Source organism: Acromyrmex echinatior, chromosome 5 (genome assembly GCF_024713525.1).
Source record: "Acromyrmex echinatior isolate Ae372 chromosome 5, ASM2471352v2, whole genome shotgun sequence".
NCBI classification, from domain to species: Eukaryota; Metazoa; Arthropoda; class Insecta; order Hymenoptera; family Formicidae; genus Acromyrmex; species Acromyrmex echinatior.
Genome location: NC_141856.1, coordinates 784,241 through 811,026, shown reverse-complemented (window position 1 = coordinate 811,026; position 26,786 = coordinate 784,241). Strand labels below are relative to the sequence as shown.

Here is a 26,786-nt window from a genome sequence, read left to right as displayed (position 1 = left end):
TTTCGACTCAGTTTAGTTCATTCTGCTGCTATGAGAGAGTCTTATCATTAATCATATACCCTGTGTATAAAAGTTGTGTTCAAAACATTCCGTTTTTATTGAACAATATATTTTTACAGTTTATTTATTTTATTTGTCATTTTTATTGCTATAAACTAAAATTTAAAATGATAACAAAAATTAAAATTTTTTTTTTATAAGTTCTTTAAATATTTAAAATAATCATTAGATAGACGCGTGCGCGCGTTAAAAGTTAAAAAGAAAGTTAAAAAGTCAATAATTTTTAACTTAACTTAGTCAATTTTAAATACATTAATTTTAACTTAATTTAGTTATTTTCAAACTTTAATTTATTAACTTTTTTAAATTACAAATTTTTCTATATTTCTTAATGCAAATATTTTTTTTCTATAAAATCAAACATTAGACAATTAATTTAGAAAAAGTTCAATGATTTTATGATAAGAGATCTATAATAAGAGTCATACCGTACAGTAGCTAATTTTTATTGATTCGCTAGATTTTGTCAATTCCCGCATATATTTAATAAATTAAATTAATTTTAGGTATCATAAACGTTATATTTTAGCAATATAACTATGAAATGAGCCTTAAATAAAGAATTGTTGTAGAACAGTATACTGCACATCCACCCATTTTCTAAATTGTTATGTATATTTTTTGTGATTACATCTAGTCAATGTAATCATGAACATGCATGAGCAGACGTTTCAGAAATTAAAGAAAGTTAGATAAAAGTTAAAGAAAGAGAAATAATGCAATTTTATATTCTTCTCTCTCGCAAGATTTGGACAAAAACGTTTTATATGATTTGAATCTTATTATATATAAGTAACTTACATGAGAATGTAAAATTAAATTTACCTAATAATCTATATTTGTAAGTATTATTTAAAATAATCTCATTTTAAGAAAAATTGGGACATTCTGATCTCAAAAATAATTTTTTTCAAAAAATTAACTTTTTTTTAAACTTAAGTTAATTAAATCTTAATTTAATTTTTAGGTTAATTCTTTATTCCTTCAACTTTTAATTTTATTATAAGCCATTTATAAGGCATTAACTTTAACGTAATTTAGTTTAAAAAATACATTAACTTACCCAACCCTGAAAATAACTTACTATTACTAATCGCAAAATTTCATTGCGATTCACTGATTAGCTACAAAGATATAAAAAAATAAACATTTTATTTATTTACTGGACAACTGGTTCATGTAAAAAGTGGAGATTTTTATCTTTTATTTTATAATTCATTTCTATACATTTTTATTAGAGTACAAATTAAAAATGTATTACTATTTATTGAAATAACTTATAATAAATAGTAAACCGGCATCAAATTTGTCATATTATATTTAAGTGTGATGTAGAATAATCTATAATTCTTTTATAATTTTGTTATTATATTGAAATGTCATCTATGCATTCTTAACTTATTTCATTTTATTGAAAGAAAATCTAAATGAGTTTATAGCAGATATATTATAATAAGTAAAAATATTTGACACTTGGTTATGAATTTATCTTTCTCATGATTGCTTGAATTTTTTTTTATTACAGATTAGCTTTGGAACTTGACGTGAATATCAACTGAAAAATGGCGGACCGACAAAGAAGAAGTCGATACTTGACTATTAGTATACTGCATATTATCACAATAATGTGCCAAGGTATGTGAATTATATTTCAACATGCTTAATAATAGTGGAATTTAAACGTGAGAAATTTTCGGACATTTATAGAATGCTCGCGGTAATAATACAATATATGTGATACGATATAACACGATTAAATCTGCCGTGGGGCATAAATGTTGGAATATATACATATGTATATATGTTTCTAGTGAATTTAATTCTCCGATTTATAATATTTACACAATGACAAATATTACGAGTTTAGTTCGTATTTGTGTTTCGATCTCTATGTGAATATCGCAATATCATGTTCAGATTTGTAGAATAATACAGAATTCGCATTATATATATTTTCGGTATTTGAATGTAACTTACATAAGGCTTTATTTTCGGTAATTATGCGTCGCTGCCAAGGATAAATTTGATTATTGGGCTAACAAAAACGTTGAAACATTATTATAGCTCGATAAGATGAGATTGTATTACAATTAGAAATAACGATCATTTATTCACGGGAACTACGCGGAATAGTATGCTAATTACATAGGTTTGTCATGTATTAACTGTGAAAGGTGATTAACATCTGCTAGAATCGGTGCAAAATAGCAGGATGTATTGCGCACCATTGTACTCTAAACACTAAACCCTGGATTTATTGCGATAATAAATTAATTGCGAATATTTGATATTTCACCGCCAATCAATCTTTCATCCGGCATGCATTTATTTCGATTTTTAGTCTGTTCATCTATTTATGCGTTATATATCGATTTTTTTAATTTTAACTTTAAATCAATTGAATCTTTAAGTATTACGCGAAGAATGAGCGTGATGGTAGTTTTAGTTCTACAAAATATAACACGAAAATCTTCATTTTATGCTTTGTTGTACATAAATTCGTGCAATATCATTAAACATTTTGATTTGACCCTGTACGTTCCTGTACAATATAATTTAATTTAAGTTAAAAAAGTGAATAGGATATCTATTTAAGAAAATTGTAAGCTCTCTTAGAGCTAATGCACATTGCGCATTTTCAATCTAGCATTAATCAATCTTCCGTTCAGCGTGCGATATTTCGTTACGTTATCGCTTCTCGTTCATTCAATAGAAGTTGAGGATATCTTCAAATCTTCTTTTAGAAGCTTAATTATCGCTAAATAATAAGCTAGTCTCTTCCACACTTTCTCTAATAAGATGTATTAAAGAGTTGTGGAGTAAACTTTGCTTTGCTTTAGTGGCTATTCTCTAAGTTTTAAACGATTTGACGCAACAATATCGACTTTACTTTGATGGTAACGCTTGGACAGAGAAGATGAAAGAGAGATTGACTAAAAATGAGGAAATGAGATAGATGAAGAAAGACATGAAATAAAGAGCTACTGAAATATAAAATGAGAGAGAGAGAGAGAGAGAGAGAGAGAGAGAGAGAGAGAGAGAGAGATACAAAGAATAGCAAAATCCCTTTGAGTTCCGTGTTTCACAAGAGTTAACAGCGAATATCAGTGTTAAATTGAATCTACACCTGCTGATATAACTTTATAATATTTTAATTAAGATGTTCTTATAACGAATTTCACAGTACTATTCTTTACCTTTTGCTTTCTCTTATAATACAACTACATAGCGACAGATATCTTTTACATATCCATACATGTCATGTGTATCAAACTGAGAATCAGCATAATATAAATGGTAAAAAATATTGATATGAATTTAACACCTATATAATTTTGTCTTAGTGTTAACACCAAGATGTTAATATACAACCAATATGATGATATAGATACCGCATGATGTTAGATCCATATCGATATTTTTTAAAGTATAGTGAAAATAAAATTTAATTTTCTTTTAATTCTGACGTTTGATTGAGTAACGCGCTTTTCAAGATTCAATCAATTAAAATTATACGATGAAGTATTCGAATGATGTACGACATTCACTAGTTTCGTAATTACTAATTCCTGATTTCATGATTAAAGGGTTTCTGCTGTTCCGCAGTTGTATGATGTATTGCACGATGGTGTTCCATCAATCTCAAGATGTGACGTAATTTTTTTATACGACAACAATTTTGTTATTTACATTCCCAATGCATCGAGTGCATCGACATTGCTGAGATTTCGTGTTTTAAAATATTTTTATATCACGTTGTTATTGACTTAGCTAGCTTTATATAAATTTGCTTTATAAAAATTTTGTTTTCAATTTTGAATGAACTTTAATTTTAATGTGAAGAGAGAGGGGAGAAGAGAAAGAGAGAGAGAGAGAGAGAGAGAGAGAGAGAGAGAGCGATGATAACTGGCGTTTATCTTATTTATTTACTCTTATTTCTATTTGATTGTTGTCAAATATATAATATTTTAATAAAATGTCGTATTTTTGCAGTTTAAACTACATTATGTGAATGTACATCCAAATGATTGAAAAAATATATCTTTTTGTATTCGCTATGTAATATTTATTATAAAATATTAAAGCATCAAATGTAAATCAATTCCTTAAGTAAAATAATATTTTGTTATACTTTTCATATCAAAATGTGTTATTTTAATTCAAAATAGTGATTTAAAAAACAATTAGAGGTGTGCAAATCAGTTTGAATTTGAATCGAATCGAATCAAACCATAGTGGATCCAATTCGATTCGTTTTCGAATCTGAGAGATATTTTGAATCATCTATGATTTGATTTTGAATCACTCGCCTATTTTATATCTTCATTTATGTGGAAATCCCTCTTTTTCTCCCCTCCCTCTTTCTCTCATCTTCCCTCCTTCCCTCTCTCTCTCTCTCTCTCTCTCTCCTCCTTTTCTTCTCCTTCCCTGCCTCCCTCCCTCTCATTCTATATCTCCTATATCCCCTGATCAATCTATTAGTGCATACTAATCTTTGTGTACATGCGTGCGCTTATTGGCTTACATTGTAAAGAAAATGCTTTTTATTTTTTTAATGCTATTAATTTTGTTTAAGCAAATGAAACTAAAATGAAAGTATAAATTTAGCGTAACAATTAGCTTTAAATTAAGTTCGACACTCTGAAAGAAATGTTTTGTACATGTAACCATTCGTTTATTGACGTGTAATTAACAAAAACATTCTTACTTCTTTATTAAAAAATTGTATTGTCCTAACTAAAATTTACAATAACCAAATTTTAATTAGAATGGTAAATTTAATTAGGACAACACAATTTTTAAAAGGAACAAATTAAGTTTTTTAAACGTCATAATAGTTATTGATAACAATGAAATCATTTTTAACCGATATCATAAACCTACATTATCAGATAGATTCCTGAATTTCTACTCATAATCATTCTATGTGTCATAAGAAGGACATTGTATATGGAATGGTAGACAGAATAATATTATTATCACATCCCAGTTTCCACAAAAAAAATATGAAAAAACTATCATTATATTACTGAACAATGGTTATCCACTGCCATTTGTTTCGGTCATATACACAAGATTAAAATACCATTATCAAAAATCAAACTATGGCTACGTTTGCATCAAGAAATCTATACGCGGCCTGACCTATAATGAGACTGAAAATAGATCTAGGCACCAACCATTTACATCGTAAGCTGAGCACAAACTCTTTAAACTTTCCAAACCCGACACTGTAAATATTTAAAAAATTTTTTTATTTACGAGATATGATATATGTCCATTATCAACGATATGACATATGTCAATTTGAGGTTAACAAATGATGATAGGTCGATCTATTTCAGATTATAGGCACCCTATTTCGGATCAGGTCACTAAAAACCGAAGCCTGACCTAGATTTGGTCATCTTTCATATGTTTACAAGCGAGGGATCTAAATAATTTAGATCAAATTTAGGATATAGGCCGCGATCTAAATTCACGTAAATGTAGCCAATGGCCCTAATCAAGTTAAATAAAACAAAATCAAAAAACGGTTTTTTTACTGTCCCTTATGTGAAGACATCTCCGAGAGTTTCCAACCAGTAGCTTCTATTATTAATCAAAAGTTAATATTTTTCGTTTCGAGCATATTAAAGAGATATATAAAACGGGGCAAAGACAAGCTCGATCTTATATCGAATCATGACTTCGTTTACAATATCTTGCAATGATTGCGATACAATATATATATTGGTCAAAGGAAGAGACAATTTCAGACAAGAGTTTGTGAACACTTATCTGACATAAAAAAACGGGTCAGTAATTTCCATTCACCGCATGTCTTTCAATCATGATTTTAATTGTAAGTAAAAATATTGGACTGAAAACTATATAATAAGAGACTAATATCTGAGATGATCTTTATAAAAAAACAGAAACAAGAATTAAACAAACAAAATGACATGAAATCACTTTCCGATGGATATCTTCCTTTAGTTCAATCATTATCTTCGCGCTAATGTTCCCACTCGTTATCTCTTCCTATTATATTTTTTCTTTCTTTGTTTTAATTGCTCTCTTGTTTTCGTTGCTCATTTCATAAACAAACGTAACACATATAACAGCCAATTTTTAAAGAAATCTCCATTTCAAAAAGTCTTATTAAACAGCATAATTGTAGACTTTTCTACCCAGGTATTGAATTATTTTATTAGACATTATTGTACAGACTTTTAATTAATTATATTCAGCTTCAAAATTGTAACGTTTTTTCCTATTATTACTGTTACACACTTACAATTCAATACAATGGTAATCAAGAAAAAAATATAACAAGCGAATATAAGAATTCACAAATGTTGGAAACATCTAATATTATAACAAAATCGACAAACGCTACATCACAAAACCGACTAACACGATGTGTAAAAAATAATTGTAAAAAAACAGACAAACAGGAAACAATTTTTATCATATATTATACTACAATTATTTATTTACATTAAGAATGATGTGATAACGGGTCAAAAAAGTTTTGTGTTTTATTATTATTGTTTAAAGATTAAATTGAATTGTTAGTAACGAACATCTAGCTAGGCTCGTAGCCCTTCTATTATTTATTTATTTCAATTTTAAGAGTAAAAAAGTTTTTTGTTATTTACATATCAATAAAATAGATGGTTGAATGGTTACGTATAAAATATTTTCTCTCAGTGCAGAATAAATAGTCATTAGTTACTTTAAAACAATAAATTATAACCGCGATTATTATGTTTACTTATAAGCATATTAAAATTATTTTTAATTTATCAATAACTATTATGTTATAATATGATACTTCATGTACTAGAAAAACTTTATGTACTGCAGACTAATAAAAACTAATTTTAAAAATAATGAAGTATTTTCAAGGTCCAGATCTTTTTAAATAAACGAAAGAATCAGTCATTTTCAATTGCAGATATTACCAAAAAGTATCGTTTTTAATACATTTATATTACATTATCAATTTATTGATGTATTTGTATATTCAAAATAAACTTTTTCAGCTTTTAAGTTCTTTTCAGCTATTGTGAAAATTTGATTTAAATTCAATTTGTTTTCGAATTAAAAAGATTCGAATTGATTCAGCGTAAAAATTTCAGATTCAACTTGATTCATTCGAATATGTTACAGATTCGATTCGATTCGATTCGACCTTACAAATACTTGATTCATACACCTCTAAAAATAATCATGTAATCAGACGGTAATTGTTGAGTTTAGCCTTCTCACATTCGGAGTTGATAAAATTAAGCTCATCGCGTTTTGGCATGAAATGAACCAAAAAAAATATTGCACTGCCCCATAGACTATTAAGCGTTAAAGTTGACAACTATTCAGGTTAGGAAATTTGTCACATCGATAGAGTAGAGGGACATGAGAAGATGTAAGCTAGAATTAGTACTTTCTGCTTCAAAATTACACAGATTTTTTGCTTTAAAAACAAATTCTCTATTTTAAAAACAAAAAATAAATTAAAAATGTAAAAATAGCATCTAATTTTAGTTAAATTTAATATTATAAATGTGATCAAAATTTAACAATAAATGTGATTAAAATTTGTTTTTAAATTGCGTCAAAGTATTACGCTTTTTATGTTAAATTTTTACATAATATTTGGTTACTTTCTAATATATTTATCTTATCTTAAGTTAATACAAAAATATGAGTGAACCGATTGTGAAATGTATTAAATTTAACACAAATTTTTTTACTGTATAAGAATTTTTTCAGAATTTTTTTATCAGCTCTTTAACACTGCATTTTCTTATTGCAGGTACTATTTTTACCAACTTGTGAAAATGTGATACTAAAAAATTCTGAAAAAATTCTCAAAACTATGAAAAAATAAACAATTTTTGTCACTTGCCATTTTTCTGTAAAGTTTAAAGTATTCGAATAAAAAAGTACTGAAAATTAATATTTCGTGATTTTTATTAATTAATATTTTATTAAAATTGCAAAATGATAGAGAACTTTTCGATTCAGTTTAGTTCGCTTTATTTATGCAAAAATGTTTTGTCAATAATTTTGAGACATCTTATATAGAAAATAATTTGTATTTAAAGCAGAGAATTTATTGTTAAGTAGAGAATTTACATTTATAAGACGAAGATATTGTATAATCCTCTTTACAATCAATATGACAGATTTCCTAACCTGAGGGTTAATTGTGTGTCTCGAAATAAATAATAAAAATTATAAAACTGAGCAAATTCACTAGTATATTCATAATTAGTCAATGCTAATGAATTGCTCACTTTTGTAATCTTCACCTTACTTTAAGATATATAATCGACTCCCAAAATGTCTGTCAACTTTAATAATTAAAGGTTTGCGAGACAGAATGACACTTTTTTTTGTCACATTCGTTCATTTCGTACAAAAATGCGTCGAATAAGCCTAATTGTATCAATATCCCGACTAGAAATTTATCTAAAGATTTTAGCAGGTCCTAATTAGGTTGATCTTATTTCGTCATTAGGTCCTGATAAGGTAACTTCATTGGGACCTGATCAATCATGTAACGCAGCACGCACAGTAATCGGATCTTTATCTGGATAGTCCTCATCAGGTCCTGATGAGGACTTGATAAGGTCCTTATCAGGATCTAATAAAGTCCTTATTAGATCCTCATCAAGATCTGATAATGAAATAAGGTCAACCTAGCTAAAACCTGCTAAAATCATTGGATAAAGTTCTAAGTCGGGAATTGTTGTTTAAATGTTATTTAGCATCACATTCCAAAAAAAGCAAAAAACATATATTTCAGAGGTTTAAAATGCATACTCTGAACCTGAACTCTGAGTCTGAAGGAACTTTATAATATCTAGAAGATTATTCAAATCGACTTGTATACGCCTTCTTATAGAACTTGTGGACGTTTTCTTCTTACGAGTAACCCGTCCATCTCATGATGTGGTTGTGTACTAGAAACGAGATCAACTATACTCAAATCTAACGAAAATCTTTTTATATAGATATATCTTATTCAGGATTATCTTAGGTCAACCAAATCAGGTCTTTATAACAACCTTACAAAAGTCAATCATACTCAAATCTGACCAAGATTTTCTTATAGGTGTACCTTATTCAAGATTATCTTAAGTCAACCAAACCAGGTCCTTATAATATACAATTTTACAAAGATCAACCACTCTAACCTGATGAGAATCTTGTTAGCTGTACCTTATTTAAAATTACCTTACGTCAACCAAATCAGGTCCTTATAACATGTAAGGTTAACCTTATTCACACAAATTCTAATCGGGATCGGGATTGACTAGAATTATAGGTAAGGAAGCTAAACTCAACAATTACCTAATCAACTTATTTATGTAGTAATTGAATTATCTAGTTTCAAAGCAGCATTTTTATGCACGTAGTAATAAACTAAATTTGACTGAAATTAATATATTTTTAGGTTAAATCATTTAACACCATTGTTTTAATTAAATTAATGACATATTAAGTAGAAACAGTGGCGACCTCTCCCTACAGGAACAATTTAAAATAATTCAAATTGGGTCCAATTCGATATTATGATTTTAATAGTATAGTATAATAAAATAATGAGAGAAAGTGAGAGTGAGAGAGAGAGAGAGAGAGAGGCACACTCTATTTTAATATATTAATAAAATTATAAAATATTTGTCTTTATTACATTCTTTATTATAAGAGATAATGTAAGAAATAATTTTTTACGTTACACTATTTTAAGATGACGATGCTTATTTTAAATCTTATCTTAAGTCAATTCAAAAATTCTTTTGTATAGATACATTCCTTGTACTTCAATTTAACATTCATTTGAGAATTTAAGTTTATTATGGTTGGCAATTCTTAGAGAATTATTATTAGACAATATTATCGGTTTTTTCTAAGTTTTTAAAAAAACTGATATCATCATTTTTTACGTTCTAAATAGGGAAATAAAAATGAACAAATTCAAGGCTAATGAGAGTCAAGGCCGATGGAAATACCAGAGATTAAATTCAAATCCCAAAGATTAATTTACATAAAATGTAATCTTCTTTATTAAACGTTTCAGCTCTCTTTGGAGTCATCCTCAGTAATGATACATCTTTTAAATCGTTATCATTGATCCTTCTGTCAAAAGTGAATCATTATCAGGTTCCCAACTGAGTGGAATCTGATTTGTAATATTACAAATTAACAACTAGTCAATATTAATAAAATTAAATCAAGTAACTCACCTCAATCTGTGATTAAATCATAGAATTGAATTAAATCACAATTTTTTGATTGGAAGAACGTTCAAATTCTGAATAATAAGAAATCTCTAAATATCTCTCTAAAGAATCTCTCTAAATAAACGATTAATTTTTAAAAAAGCGCACATATGCAAAAGAATGATTTGAATTTATAATCGAACATTGATGGACTGAGATTACATCATGCGTATGCCACAATGTTAAACAAGTTGACCAATTAATTCTCTTCTTTAAAATTTTCTTGTATACACTTGTTTCATGACTTTACTCTTTCTTACCAATATGTTTTATGTTTTAAGTTTATATCTCATAAATTGTATTTTCAATGGAACATGTAATTGTTTTGTTTTGCGAAGAATCCGTCTTTCAATTGAAATTAGTTCGTTAGATGCTTCTGACTATCTGAGCAATACAGTTGAAATTTTAATCACTATTAAAATGGATAATAAGTTGAAAATTGTTTAAATATTAAAAAGTAATTTAATGTTAGTTATTAATAAAAACTTCCAAAGCTTCATTTTAATGTTGAACTTCCCGTTTGAGGCGAGTTATTTGATTTAGTTTTATTAATATTGATTAGTTATTAATTTGTAATATTGCAAATCACAGATTCCACTGCAATTGGGAATCTGATAGTGACTCACTTTTGACGAAAGGATTAATGATAACGATTTAAGAGATATATCATTACTGAGGATGACTCCAAAGAGAGCCGAAACGTTTAATAAAGAAGATTACATTTTATGTAAATTAATCTTTGAGATTTGAATTTAATCTCTGGCATCTTCATCGGCCTTGACTCTCATTAGCCTTGAATTTATTGTTTGTTTTTATTTTTAAGATTGTGAGTCTGTTAATAATTTGATATATAGTAAAATTATAATTTTTTAATAAGTTAAAGAAGAAGATTCAACTACGATGACAAGATTCAATTATGATGTTTCTCTACGAAAATTTAATTTGATTCTTTGATTTATTAAGTCGTATAATTTCTTTCTCCGTCTCTCTCTCTCTCTCTCTCTCTCTCTCTCCTTCTCTCTCTCTCTCTTTCTCTCTCTCTCTCTCTCTCGCTCTCTCGCTCTCTCCCTCTTTCCCTTCCTTCTTTTTATTCTATAATATAGTTCTCTCTTGCGTGAAAAGGGCAAAAGTTGGTTTTCCTGTTAAGTGGTTACAGCTCAAAAATCAAAAATTTACACGTATTTTGCAATCTCCTAATTCAAAGGATAATTTCCCATCAGGAAATGATTTATTTTCCCATTCTGGAACATAGTTCTCTCCTGCGTGTAAAGGACAGGGGGTGGTTTTTCTGTTAAATAGGTGCAGCTCAAAAATTAAGAATTATATATTTTTGTGTCAGATTTATGCCAAAACCATAAATATCCATTCATAAAATTTTATATGTAGTGCTATTTTCAATGACTTACCTCTTGAAGACTTTGGAATTGTTTTGGGGGATGGAACTAAGAGATGGAGCTTAAAAATCGAAAGAACGCTGGTTTAAGAACTCATAAAGAGCTGCTAATTCTGAGCCAACGAGCAATTTCCTATTGTTGATTTTAAGAAGTGGGAGGAGGGACTGAGTGGACGTTCCCCTCCCACCTTTAAATTAAGATTTGTGCTAACCGGGACAAGCTTAAAACTTTTTTTTGTGGGGTTTTGAAAACTCATAAACAGTTCCTAAGTCAGAGCCTTCCAACTCGAGCACCAACTCGTGTCTCAAATCCCCTTGCCTCTTGCATGCTTGCAACGGCTCTAAACGTGCGTGGCGAAAAGACTGATAGGTAGCATTGGAGAGGGTAACATTGAAAGGAACTTGCTCGTTAAAATCTTGATGGCGACACGATCACGTGACCATTAGGAAAGTTCTATCTTAAGGACTACCGCAGACAAAATTCTGTAGCAGTATATGCAAGGTGTAAACATAAAAGAAATTTCAACCAGTTGAAATTTTCTTACGGATTAGTTTACTGCTATTTCTATTTCTGTCAGATTACGTAGATCTAAAGCAGTATCCTGATTGGCTCATCGGCTTAAGTTCACGTCTTAAGATTACAAAAATTTTGTCTGCGGTAGCCCTAAGTTTTATGCATTGCTTTTATTTCAGCACGGTGGGAAGAGAGGGCAGCTGGACAAGTGTGATAGAATTGGTTTTAGAGAGTATATCAAATAGATGGAATTTTTTTAATGGGATTGTAAACATTCCAAAAGAAAATTTCTTATAAGTTGTAAGATTAATCCTAAACTCAACATATTTTAGTTTTGACTTCTTTCTATAAATCTTTTTACGGAATCTTTAAACGGAACTTTGAGATCTCTGTGGTATCTTCATTCTCCCCTATAATTGCGAACCTAGTGATGCAGGACTTGAAGACAAAAGCTTTAAGTAAGATTCCAATAAAAGTACCGTTTTATTTTAGATATATGACAATAGGCAATTCCTTCTCATTTTATTGATTTGACAATTGAGATCTTTAATTCCTTTCACCCACGTTTGCAATTTACGTTGGAAATGGGTAAGGGGGGGGGGGGGGATAGAATTAATTTCTTAGACACGACAATCATCAATCGCAATACTTCTGTAAAATTTGACTGTTAATACAAATCGACACTTTTCGGGACGGGTACCTCAATTTTTTATCCCATCCGCATTCGCAAAAGAGAGGCACAGTGATGAGAATAGTTGACAGAGCCTTCTTTTTATCACATCCAAGACTCCATTACAAAAATATGAAATTTATAATTGCTTTTTTAAAGAATAACTATCTTGCCGAGTTAATTTTTGGAACAAGTAATGCTCGTCTAGAAACACTAATAATAAAACGAAAAAAAATGGATCTGATAATAATATGAATGATAAAGAAGAAGTATCTTCATGGTTTTTGTTACCATACATATTTTGTTACCGTACATTCCAAAAATCAGAAAAATTCAACACGATCAGTAAAAGTCAAAATTGCAGATTAACATTTTTTAGTCTTAATAAAGTGGGCAGATATACTAAAAGTCAAAAAGACAGCCTTCCTAAACTATTCAAAAAGAAATTCTATAAGATTCAATGTAAAGACTGCAATACTTCATATGTGGATTCTAAACTAGAAGAAAGTTACAAACAAGAATACAAGAACGATATTAAATATACTACAAATAATTAGTCAGTAATTACACAGAATTGAATCCAATCATGATTTCAATTGGAATGTCCAGATTTTAAATATAGAATCGTTTTTAGGAAGACGTTTAACGTCAGAGATACTTCATTAAAATGCAAAAAAAATTAATTTAAAAATTAATTTACAATCAGACAGATTGTCTACATAATGCGTATTTGAAACTAAATAATGCACATGACGTTTATTTTATTTTATAGAAAGAAGTAGCTAACAATTTTTTGTAATTAAACTTGACTTAGATACTCAATTTAACGGAATAGTTAATTTAACGGAAAGGTGATAGAACGAAATAAATTTGTAATTTTACAATAGGTATCGTTTCAATATTTCTTCTTTTTATGTGACATAAGATCTCAGATACATTTGAGACATTGTAAACATGTTATTGTATTTAGAACAATCAGAACATGTTACATTATTAATAAAATTCATCGATTTGTACATGGTTTAACGTCAGTTCAAATAATTGTCTTCCAAGCTTACGTGCAATCTCGATTTCTTGAGGGAAATCACTTTCTTTTTAACATAGAAATTAACATAATCACTCAACATATGTGTTAGCAAACAATTGCCACTCGAATTTTGGCAATCTGTGAGTGATTTATCTTTGATAAACCAACGAAATCTACATTAATTTATTTAAGCTTCGCTAATGACTCAAAAAGAGTCGAAATGTTTGAAAAAATTGTTTTTATGTATATTTTTTGATAAATAAATTGTAAAAAGTTATTAATTTGCGCATTGTTAACCGCGCTGTATTCTCATTAGACCGTTTCTTTGTTTAACTATTGTCAGACATTAAGAATCCGTTGTATATTTATCATTTGTTTTAAACAATATCAATATTAACATTAATGCACTTAGTAAATAATAAACAAAATTTGGTTACATTTAATACATTTTTTTTAGTTAAATTCTTTGTTTAATTAAATTAACGATATACATATATATAGAATATATCAAAAATCTGGAAATGGTCCAATATCTCGGAAGCAAAGCTTTGGAAAGAATATTTCTAACAAAAGTTGTAGGATTTAAAAGGATCTATTTACCGATCACATCCGTTTGAACTTGGATAACGTTACCAAGGTCAGATCAAATCGATTTTTTTTAAGTAGAACATCCTATCTTTGATGTCAAAATCTGATGGTTATTCTGCAACGTGCTTTTTGTTTTATATTTCTTGCTTTTTACTATTTTTTACGTCTTATTTTATTGCTTCTTATCCGTTTTTTTGTTTTATATCGCTCGAGATAAAAGTTAACGAACTTTGGAAGAAACAGGAAACACGTAGCAAGAAATACACTTATCGATAAAACGGTTTAAGTTACAAGGTTTGAAAGTTACGCTACTGCCGACATTAGCATTACACAAGGTATCCGAATGACAGTTAAAACTTTTTGAATATTCGGGATCATATTCTGGATAACATTTGTCAAGATCAAAATCATTAGAAATTATTTCTCTTATTTTCATTTTTGCACTAAAAATTCATTTTTACGTAACAATGAAAATAAAAGATACAATCTCCAGTGGCTTTAATCTTGATAAATGATATTCATCCAGGACATGATTCTGAACAGCATTCAAGAGGTTTTAGTCGTCGGACACTTTGGGTAATGCTAATGCCGGCGGTACTATAATTTTCAAGCATCATAACTCAAAAAGTACTTAATTAATGAAAAAATATTTTCTTTTATATTGTTTTGAAAAGCTCTCGTCAGCTCAAGCTCTCATCAGCTATTAGATTTTGCCATCAAAAATAAAGTGTTCCATTAAAAAATCGATATGACCTTTATCTGACCTTGGCGACACCCAAGTTCAAATCAATATCTTCTTATGTCTCCCTCCGAACCATGCAACTTTTGTTTGAAACATTTTTCCGTTACATTATTTAAAATGGGATGAACATCCTGTGTATATATACATATATATAATCTGCGCGCGCGCGCGCGCGCGCGCGTGTGTGTGTGTGTGTGTGTGTGTGTGTTATAATTAATGACTAATATTTTACGAAAGAATATTTAGTCTGCTTGAAAAAAAGACTACATTCTATTGATTTGTATTAGGTGTTGGAATTAATTCGTAGCGTTTTTTAATGAAAGAATGTTATTTATTTCACATGAGCATTAAAAAATACATTAATGAAAGTACTTCCCATCACTTGTAAAACGCTACAAATTAATTCCAACACCTAATAATTTAAAAGTGAACATCTATGTCATAAAATATAATATAACTTCATATTTAATACAATTTTTGATACAAGATTCATACGAGATTGACAATTACGAACCATAATTGCAGATGTGAAGCTTATTTTTATTCGTTTTCATATCGATTCATCTCTGAAAACGAATTACATAATATGTCTGCTGTTGTTTATTTTTGTTCGCAGTGGCATTTGCAATCGCGATGTAGACTATTATATTTTCTAAATTTAACTATGAAAATATATTGTGTATAAATATTTTTTATCTCTAATACGTATCTCTATATTATTAATTACAAAAAGTACAATTAATAAAATATGATACAGGAATAGTAAGAATAAAATTGTGTACACATTTTATTCCGAGATTTCATAAACATTCATAGCATTTTTGTATAAATAAATATGACACACGTTTATATCGGCAATTATCACTTGCATATCCAACACGCTTTATGTATAAAGGAAGTCCGCAAAGCGAACGTTCTGGGCAAAGTGAATATTTTTTATTTTCACTTATCCATCTGAGATAATGCTATGAGTCTCTAATTGTTGAAATAATGACCGACCGGCGACGCCATGAAAGTGCGAAACAACATATGATTGCGCTCGTTTGTTTGATAGAGAAATAAAAGAAATTATGTGTTTTCTTACGATTTTCGCAAATAAAGTACATAGTTTAATTATTAGCAGTAATTGTTTCTTAATCAGTGTGAATTATTTTTTATATTAATTCTCTGTTTTTAAATGTGTATTCAAGGTTAAAATTTTTCACTTGTTACTTAAACTTATTCTAATCTTTCCAAATTCACGTCAAGTAAGTTGTTCGAATAAAGCAAATGGCCCATTGTCTTTATCCAATATGTGCACTGAAAATACCGGAAAGACGGAAGGACAGACGATGTTTCAAGTCAACGAAAGGCACATAATTGTTTACATCTTACTTTTATTTTTTTTCCACAACGTAGTATGATGTGTGTTCTAAAGAATATACCGATTCACTGACTGAATCCAATGCAGTCGGTACACCAATAGATTCATGAAGGCTGCACTATATATAGAAGATTTGGCAGTTACTTTTGTGATGACTGCCGACACTGATTTTGATTTTTTTAATTCCGTCCTCATTGCTCGAGTGACCCATTCAATGGAGATCAGGCAAGGGAATGGTTCCTCTTTTTTTACGCTTTGACTAAAAAGACATTGTTCAAGTTTTTAATTTAATTTAATTTAATTTTAAAGTTGATTCCATTAATAGAATTATGAGAATAAAAAAGGTTTTTGATCTTAATTTTAACTATGTGTCATTTTTCTTCCCAAATCTTAACATGTCTGCTTTGCCCGGATTTTCTCCACGTATATTTTCTGATTGAAAACTTTTTCTGTTTTGATAAAATATTCATAAAATATCTCTCATTACATTTTTATTCGATATTACGCACATTTAATTTATTTCGCTCTTATACTTCTTGCTTTCAATGGATAGAAAACAGACAAACAGAATCGACGAATTTTGCATTTTCACAGTAAATTTACGCTAAATTTACGGTAAATGATGATCCTAGATATGCAAAAGTTCTTGAGACTTGATATTGCGGGGACATAGTGTCATTCAGGATTGGCCTAAGCAATGCGTATGTAATTCGTTGGCGGCCGTCTATGGTAGCGAGCGCCGTAATTTCGTATCGCTTTGAGGCACTAATTTAAATACATATTAATACAACGCGTATATGCAATATCCGCCCACTGCTGCGCGGGACACAGAGCAGCCACGAACGGCGGACTTTGCCGGCGTGAGAGCACGACTTTGCGTGCCAGCCAATCAACATGCCGGGCTATGCATACGAACGAACCTGTCGACGGCTTGCACACCGAATAAATTCGAATACGCCGTGCATTCGCGTTACGCGCAATAATGTCAGTTTAACAGGCCGCCCTGAATGGAGCAATGAGACTGTGCGGAATAGCGTGATAGTGCGCGTTACAGCGCGAAATTTATCGCAAAAGACCACTTATTTAGGGAATACATTACTTTTGTCTTTTAACCATTTTAACATTCTTTCTATTTCATGTTTATATTACATAGATCTAAAATACATACTCAGAAGTATCCAGAACAACTTTATCAATAAAAAAAATTTCTTTATACTTTATATGTGTGTGTTGTATAAATATCCTCGAAACTTTTGTACATTTATTTAATTTATAAAAAACTATTAAAAATTTTAAATATCTGATTCTTTAATCAATGTAGCCGAAATTAGCAATTCTATGACCATTGTATTCTTTAATACAAGAACGTGGGAATTCTATGATGGATTGTTGTCTTTGCGTTATATTAAGATCTGACATTTATTGATCTGAGCGTGAAACTATTGACTGAATGAAGCGGACTACAAAGTGACAACTTGAAAGATTTCCGATTTAGTAATAAAAGTCTACTTCGCAACGATTGTGAATGATAAATTGCAATCTTCGACGATGAGGTAGAGAATAAGTGAAAGAAAACAAAATATCTACAAGTACTTTCGATCCGTGACATTTTCTATAAACACTCTCTTCCAGCAATTACGATGGCTGTTTTGATAATTTTTTCGATGTCATCTTACCTAAGGACAATTTATTTTAATGATATTTTATAATTTTTTAAACGCGTACTTAGAAGATGACAATATATATTATCTTTGTAATTATTTCTTTCGTACAATAATGTCATTTAAACTATTCTTGTTTATTCGATCGAGATTCCTTTCGATCAAAATGAAAGATGATGCTAGTAACAAGACAAGTTGATCGCTCGTATATATACTTTTCTGTTACGTAATAGATTTCTCTCTACGTCACATCTCGTTTCGGGAAAAGTCTCTCTCGAATCGAAATATGATTCAGTCAATATTTTCAAGAGGAAAAGAAAGAGGCTCAAGTTTAATCTCTACATTGATCACGAATCTTCTTCGTTTAGGAATATATAGAAATATTTATGAATATAGGATCGAGATTTATAAGAAACAAGAATTTATTTGACGGGATGGAAGAGGAGAATATTTTCATTTTTAAATATCTCTTTTAGAATATATTTTTATTCACCTTTTTTTATTGTTAAATGTTACATTTTAATTCACCGAAATTTATATAAAGCAACATTTTCTTTCATAAATGTTCGGAAATTGTGATTGCCGACCTCCGACAAGTTCTTATGGAATCCATTAAAATTCGTTCGTCATTTTAGAGCCAAATAAGGGCATTTCTTGCGCCACTTCGTTTCTTTTGTCGTTGTGGTGAATGGAAAAACTTCTGGTATTCCCCGGTCGACAGTAAGATCGTAGATTCTTGATGCAGCCTTTCTACTAAAGAAAGAGAAATAGAGGGAAGGCAGAGGGAAATCCCTTGGAAAAAGTACCTTAGCTGCTGCGTCTTGAGAAGGGTAGAGGAACATAGTCGAGCTCGCGATCATTGCGTTAAAAACTTCCTTTTTTTTCCTTCGTCTCGTTCAACGCGTTCATTCTTTTCTCGCGACGCGGACGTGTCGGCGCGAGAGCCGGTCGGCTGCAAAAATACAAAAACATATTTAAAATGTTATCTCGCGGCGGGCCGCGAGCCGCATTCAAAGTTAAGACATTAAATGTACATTAGTACCGTTATGCCCGCCACTTAACCTCCGAGCCACTTATTATATATTTATACATGTATATGTATTCATGCTCAAGCGATTTTTTTGCTCTATGCCTCTCGGTTCACATAATAACAGGAGAAACTTTCCATGTGAAATAAATAAATAAATATACGTACACATACATATGTAAAAACCTTCGAAGTTAACGTACATTTTTTTACTTTGTAATACACATAAGTGATATGCTCGCTTTTTCATTATCTGATTAACTTGTGATTAGGATTAACCTGATGTTTCACCCACTGGGCTTCATCTTAACCACAAATTAACCAAATAATGAAAAACTGGGCCATGGAGATATCTATTGAAATCTAAGTACCACATATCGATAACGTCTTTTAAAGAATTTTGTAAAAATATACGTATTATTAATTCATACACGTGAAGTAATTGAAATGTTAATAATCACTAATTTATAACTATAAGATAATAAAATGTTTTGCATTCTCCATATGTTTTTTTGACAATAAAATTTTTGTTATCTGTTATTTATTATTAGAAATGTTTAGGTGAATATTATAAATAACACCAAATACATTTGAATTAAAAAATTCATTTACAAATTAAAGAAATCATTTATTATATTTTTATATATTTTTTTAAAACAAATATAATTAAACTGCTTTGCGATAAATGAGTCTTTTTAAATATGATCTGTAAAATGTAAAATTTATACAAATATAATTTCTACATACAGGGTGTTCCAAAATAATCGTCAAATATTTCATGGGCAGGTAGAGCGGACTAAACTGAGTCGAAAAATCCTCTACCATTTTGCGACTTTCGCAATAGTTAACGAGACAGTTAACTAATCTTTAAAGATAGTTGAATTCGCGCGTCCGCTCGGTCTACTACTGCCATCTCTGCTCCTCATAACCGCGCGCCAAGCGATCGGCAGACATATATATTTGGCAGTAGTAGATCAGGCAGGCGGCATATTGCTTTAACAAAAATATACAGTTTATTCTAAAAATAACGATAAATCTTTCGCACAGGGATAGAATGGATTAAACTGAAAAGAAAAGTCCTTTTACCATTTTGTAATTTCCGGAATAATTAACAAAATATTAATTGCTAAAAATTGTCGAAAATTGGTATTCAATACTTTTTTATTCAACTTATATATACTGTCAACTTTACAAAAAGATACAAAAATTGTTTATTTTCTATTCATAGAGCTTTAAGAATTTTTTTAGAATTTTTTATCAATTTTTGAATAGGTATTGCATTTTGTTATTTTTACTAACATGAGAAAATACGGTATTAAAAAATTCTGAAAAAATTCTAAAAAAATTTTTAGAACTCTATAAGAAGGAAATAAATAATTGAAACGACTGAAAGTACAATAAGTGAACTGAAAGTAAAATAAGTTGATTAGAAAACTCGTGAATAATTATGATGAGCTATGCCATGTATGTGTGCTATCCGTGATTTATGCGTAACGTAGAGCGCTCATTCGATAACTTAAAATTGCTCTCATTTAAAAAGTACTGTTTAAACGCAATTTTGCCAGAGGAAAAAGTTGTTTCCTTTTGGCACATACAATTACGCGGTGCAATCCATATCTGCGAATTCTGAAACACCCTGTATACATATATATTAAATCCGTTACAAGTTGAAAATTTGCGTACGTTTTGATCTGCCCTTTGGGGTCCTCTTTTGTAGTAAAAGTCTTTAACATATAGTGAAATTTTTCTACATTACGTAGAAACGTGTCGGTTATTCGGTAGAAACAATCATATACAGACAACAAGAATTGCTTTTCCGTCAATTACAATCGCATCCATCAAGTTTTTCATTAAATCCATCGGATGTGTATTAAAGTACCTGATTTACTGCAGTATGAATAATTAAAAATACGATTATACAAAGCGATTATACATATACTGATACAATAGTTAAAACTTATATAAAAATCTCAGATGGAAGTATCTAGCGATATTATTAGTATGAAAATCATGGTTAAAATGCGAGTATGTGTCTAAACAATAACATATTGACTCGTTGGTAGGCTTTATTTAAAAGGAGGAAGAATCATGTCTTTGATATTAAAGAAGCATATAGAGGATTTAAAAATTACATGTCTTTTTTTACATTGTTCATTTTTTTATTTATGTATATAAAAATTATTTCCAATAATAGTTGTTTATTTAAAATGCTTTCTTTGTCTAGAATTTGTATATTTTCCCAATCGAATTCATGAGAATTCCATTCTGATTACAGAATGCTGCATCGTATTCCAGTTTATGTTATTCCAGTTTATGATTCGGAAACGATTTTTATACCTAAACAAAAAATGGATTGAATGTAAAAAAACGATACAAAATTTTTAGATCCTCTATATGCTTCTTTAATATAAAAAATGATATTTCCCCTCTTAAACAAAGTCTACTAACGAATCAATATGTTATTGTTTAGACATATACTCGCATTTTAACCATGACTTTCGTACTTATAACATCGTTAGATCTTCCATCTGATATTTTCATGTAAGTTTTACTACATATAATAGTTTTAACTATTTTATCAGTATATGTATAATCGTTTTGTATAATTGTATTTTTAATTGTTCATACTACAGTAAATCAGGTAATTTAATAAACATCTGATGCGAAAAACCTGATTGTAATTGAGGAAAAAGCGCTCCTGTTGTCTGCATATGATTGTCTTTACCGAATGACCGATATCGTTTCCATGTAATTTAGAAAAATCTCACTATATATTAAAGGCTTTTATTATTAAAGAGGATCCTAAATGCGCGGATAGAAACGAATGAAAAATTTCAACTTGTAACGGATTATAATAAATTATATACGCAACAATAACCCTATAAACACACACACACACACACACAAATCTTGTTGCAAATACAAAAAATGGTATTCGTATTATACTTTTTTAAATTAATCATATATTTTTATTATTAACAGAAATAAGAATTGAGATGAAATGCCATTTAAGTTTCCTTTATTAACACGCGGTTATTTTTTATTCGCTATTGGTTTAGTAATATTTAATGCACACATAGAGAATGCAAAATATCTGCTAGCGTGAGTATACATAGTCATATAAAAGTTGCTTTGAAAACTGCAAAAGCAGATGAACATTGTCGACTGTTCGCTGAGTGTTTTGTTGCGATGAAAAAATAGAACTGTTGGAACATTATGAGTATACTTTTATCGTATCATTTATGTCCGCATGTATGTCACTTCGTTTGTGTCGTATGGCGTTATGACGGCAAAATGCTATTGTCAAACTTTAGTGAGAGCGCTCTTGCACCGGGACATTATTTGTCCTCCTGCATGATTGTCCTGAGGTATCATTAAACGAGCAAAACTTATGTAAAAAAAAATTTGCACTATAAAGAATGAAAATTATATAGATTCATGTATTAATTATATAATTTTTATTTCTTTAAAATATAAAATCTAAAATTATTCTATATAACTATCTCTTTATTTAATATTACATTCTGCTCCAAACTTATTACATTTATTTTTCAATAATAAAACTAAGAACATTTAGTTCCGTTATAGTTATTTTAAAGATATGAAATTCAAAACATTCTTTTGCTGCAATTTAGAGTATTATTTATGACATTTAGCTTGTATTTAACTCTCTTTGTACTCTCTGCGTACATTCGATTCAAATAATGGACGTGGCAAGAATTGGCGAATGACAGCAGATGAAAAAGCTTTCAGTATTCTAAAATTTCTTCTGCGTTGGCTGCTACAATTGTCCTTTTCAAGATTGCAGACTGTGACTGCCGTTAACGAGCGAACGACTTTTTAGCGCAACGGAACAAGACCGCGGATCGAGAATAGCATAGGAATGTACTATGCTGTATTTACGAAAATAAACTATTCTTGTATATTCATTAATAAGGGAAATTTGCTCAGCTGTAAATTTCTAAATTATAAATTCGATCATCATTTTTGTTAGATGTTTTCGAAGAATACTTCGTGGCATAGTTAACTATGCTTGTTTCAACGAAAGTTATTATTAAAATTAGTTAAGAATTATTTAATAAGATAATTACACATGCTCGTGTTTCATCTATACAACTTAATAATTTTAGTATATTATATGTATATATGCAAGTCTAAGAAACTAAATACAAAGTGATTATTAGAATGTTGAAATAAGTCATTATATATTTGCTCTGCTTCATTTCGACGATTGTTTTTCTGATTAGAATCATATATTTGAAACTCGTCAAACTCATTTAAACTGTAGTTCAAGTCAATTTATAGCCTGAGATACAATTGTAAAGTAACAAGGAATAAGGACAGAAAATCAGATACTTTAACCTATCAGAAATCATATATTTTAGTCTCTGACAGGTTGAAATTTAATATTATCTGTACCTTTTAATTGTGTACCTTTAGGTTTATGAGTGTCAGTATGAACGCATTAACTATCGAAAAACAGAATGTTAATAACATGGATAAATAATGTTTTTATTGAGTGCTTCTATAGAGACGAAAACCATACAGAAGTACATCATGTATTTCATGAATCTAAAAAAGTTTTGAGCAAATGTTTACTTACAAAAGAAATATCTTATACGAAATATCAAAATTTGATTTTATAAAACTTTGTATAATACATTTAGAAATAAATGAATAAATTTAAAAATAAGTTGATGCGCGAAAAAATAATTTAAAGGATGAAATCACTCTTTATAGATAAAGTGATTTTTAATTTTTTTTTAATATTTTGAAAATTATTCAAGATATTAAAAAATGTTTTATACAAAAGTTTTATAATCATTATCTCTATTTATCTATGTTAATAACATTTTTTCCTAGATCACGAACGATACCAAATAATTGTTATACATTTTTGGTCGTTTAAAACGAGCCCGTAAATAAAATTGCTCTATCACGTCAGGTTTTTAAGAAAATTAATACTAAACGTGTAAAAAAATGACATTTATAGGTTTTTTTTGAGTTGAAATATCTCAAAAATAATGATAAAGCAATTTTAGATTCGTTATTAGCGACAAAAAGTCTGTAAGAATCATTTGCTTTATTGTCAGTTTTATATAAGAAACAACAGTTACAATATAAAGAAGAGACTTAAATCCGTAGATAGATAAATACATGAGACTTTCAAAATGTTTTTGTCCAAATATGTTTTGTCCAAAATTTTATTTTTTTAGTTAGAGATGGCATAGTGTTCAGTGTTGAATGACTTATATTATAAGCTACTCTAAGATATTTAGAAAGCATTTTTCCATCGTTAATTTATATGCTGAAAAAACATAAATATTTTGAAGTGCATTATGTTTTTTAACTGGAAACAAACAAAATGCATTTGTTTAATATTTTCAAGCCTGTTCTATATATGTTCTTTGTTTCCTGTTTCTTGCTTTTTGCTTCTTGTTTCTTCCACCTTTGCAATCGTTTTATCGACAATTGTATTTCTTGCTACATATTTCTTGTTTCTTTCAAAGTTTGTTAACTTCTATCTCGGATGACATAAAACAAAAAACTGGGAAAGAAGCAAAAATACAAGATGTAAAAAATAGCAAAAAGCAAGAAACAGAAAACAAAAAGCACATTGTAGAATAGGCTTTAGCAATTGTTAAGCAATTTTGTTTAATATTTCACATCCTACTAATTGACATATTGTTATTTTCTGTAAAATGCGTAGATTTCTTGTGTGCGTAGTTTTTTTCTTTCTTGTTTTCTAAAAATTATAAATTTTGGACAAAAGACATTTTGAAAATTTGTTCCTTATATTCTTTGAAGACTGCTTATGCAATTTGAACAATCACTTACATGTAATAGTTTATGAAGTCGTTCATTACAAATCTAAAATCAAAATTATCACATACAATTTGTTCAAACAATTATTGTTTAAACAATTATCAAAAATTTGATTTGAATGAAAATATATAATATGCCACTATTAGATTCTATGGAAAAAATGCGTGTAAGTGCATTGCATTAATTTTCCGCGATCTCATTTATTGTAAAACAAAAATACAAACACAGCAAGTGATCATTCAAATTGCATAAGTGATCCTTAAAGTGTTACATTTATTAGAGTCCGACTGAAATCTTTACCAAAACTGAAAACGACCATTCATTACATATAAGTTTCGATTAAACCATACAGCTCTTGTTCATAAATATTAATTTTAATATGTGTAATTATTGTTTTAATAATTAAATTATGATGTTTATGAAGAAGAAGTACTTATATTATTTGGCCAAAATTGACACACAACCGAAATTTTGGTTTTATATTTCGGTCAAAATTTAATTATTGTTTCAATAAATTATGATATTTATGAAGAAAAAGTATATGAATATAGGCATGTCTATACATATATAGCTTTTATAAAATTCAAATTTTTTAGTTTGTTTCAGTTTCGATTCAGTTTCTGCGAAAATTTTGGTCAGACTAATATTTATATCTACTCTAATATTTATATCTACTGATTTAAGTTCTATCTTTTTTTTGTAACTATATTATATAGTTTTTTTTATTAAAGCAATCATTAAAGTGACCCTTATACATTTTTTATTATTGAAAATGAATTCATAAATAAAATTAAAAAATATAAAGACGAAGCCTAAGAATCTTAGGCTTATAGCCTTTTGTCTTTATGTTTTTTAAATTTATTGAGCTTTATTATAGTATAAATAAAACTATTATAGTATAAATAAAATTGTTCTATCACGTCACATTTTTTAAATATTTTAACTTAAAGATATCAAAAATTGATGCTATTTTTGACCTTTAGGTTCAATTTTCTCGAAAATCGAATAGACATGATATAGAACAATTTCATTTACGGATTCATTTTCAGAGACAAAAGAACTATAAAAAATCACTCTGTTTCGTTTGTGATCTAAAATTCGTGTCGGACAATGTAATTAAAGAAGACTTCCAATTTTTGAACTTTTTCCTTCGATGCGGGATGGTTAATCCATTCATGCCAGCACTTATAATCTGAAAAAAACGATCGTCGAAACGGGGAAGAAAAATGTAACGAGACTTTCAATTTTAATGATCACTATATAAAAGATAAACATACATGGATTTTATGCAATTATTGCAACTCTAGCATATATTTGACATTTTAATTGTATCGTTATTACAGCATAGAAATTTATCTTTATTTCCTAAAATCGTCATTAATTAACAGTTCTATGTAAGAAAGAAGTGCAAATAAAAATTCTAACTTTATAGAATTATTATATACATTTCTATAATCTTTCAATTTATTTATCTTTAATACGTAATTTTTAATGACATAATGAATTTTTACACTTATTGTAAGTTAGTTTCATAACAAATTATATATACTTATGTCAAAGTCATTATTATTGTGATTTTTTTAAAATACAACAAGTAGACATATACATTTATCAAGCATGTTCGTACTTGGCAGTTTT

General features: G+C 28.9%; 1 protein-coding gene across 5 annotated transcripts in view; it reads left to right on the top strand.

Annotated features, from left to right (window-relative positions):
* LOC105152147 (lachesin) overlaps nt 1-26,786 on the top strand; it is a 554,769-nt gene that overhangs the window by 34,925 nt on the left and 493,058 nt on the right. For all 5 annotated transcript variants that reach the window (XR_015545237.1, XM_087406661.1, XM_087406660.1 and 2 more), the window contains one exon: nt 1,586-1,695. Coding sequence is in view for 4 of the 5 variants with exons in the window: in XM_087406661.1 (XP_087262787.1) it covers nt 1,623-1,695 (73 nt within the window). In the remaining variant the exon portion in view is untranslated. The remainder of the gene's footprint in view (nt 1-1,585; nt 1,696-26,786) is intronic.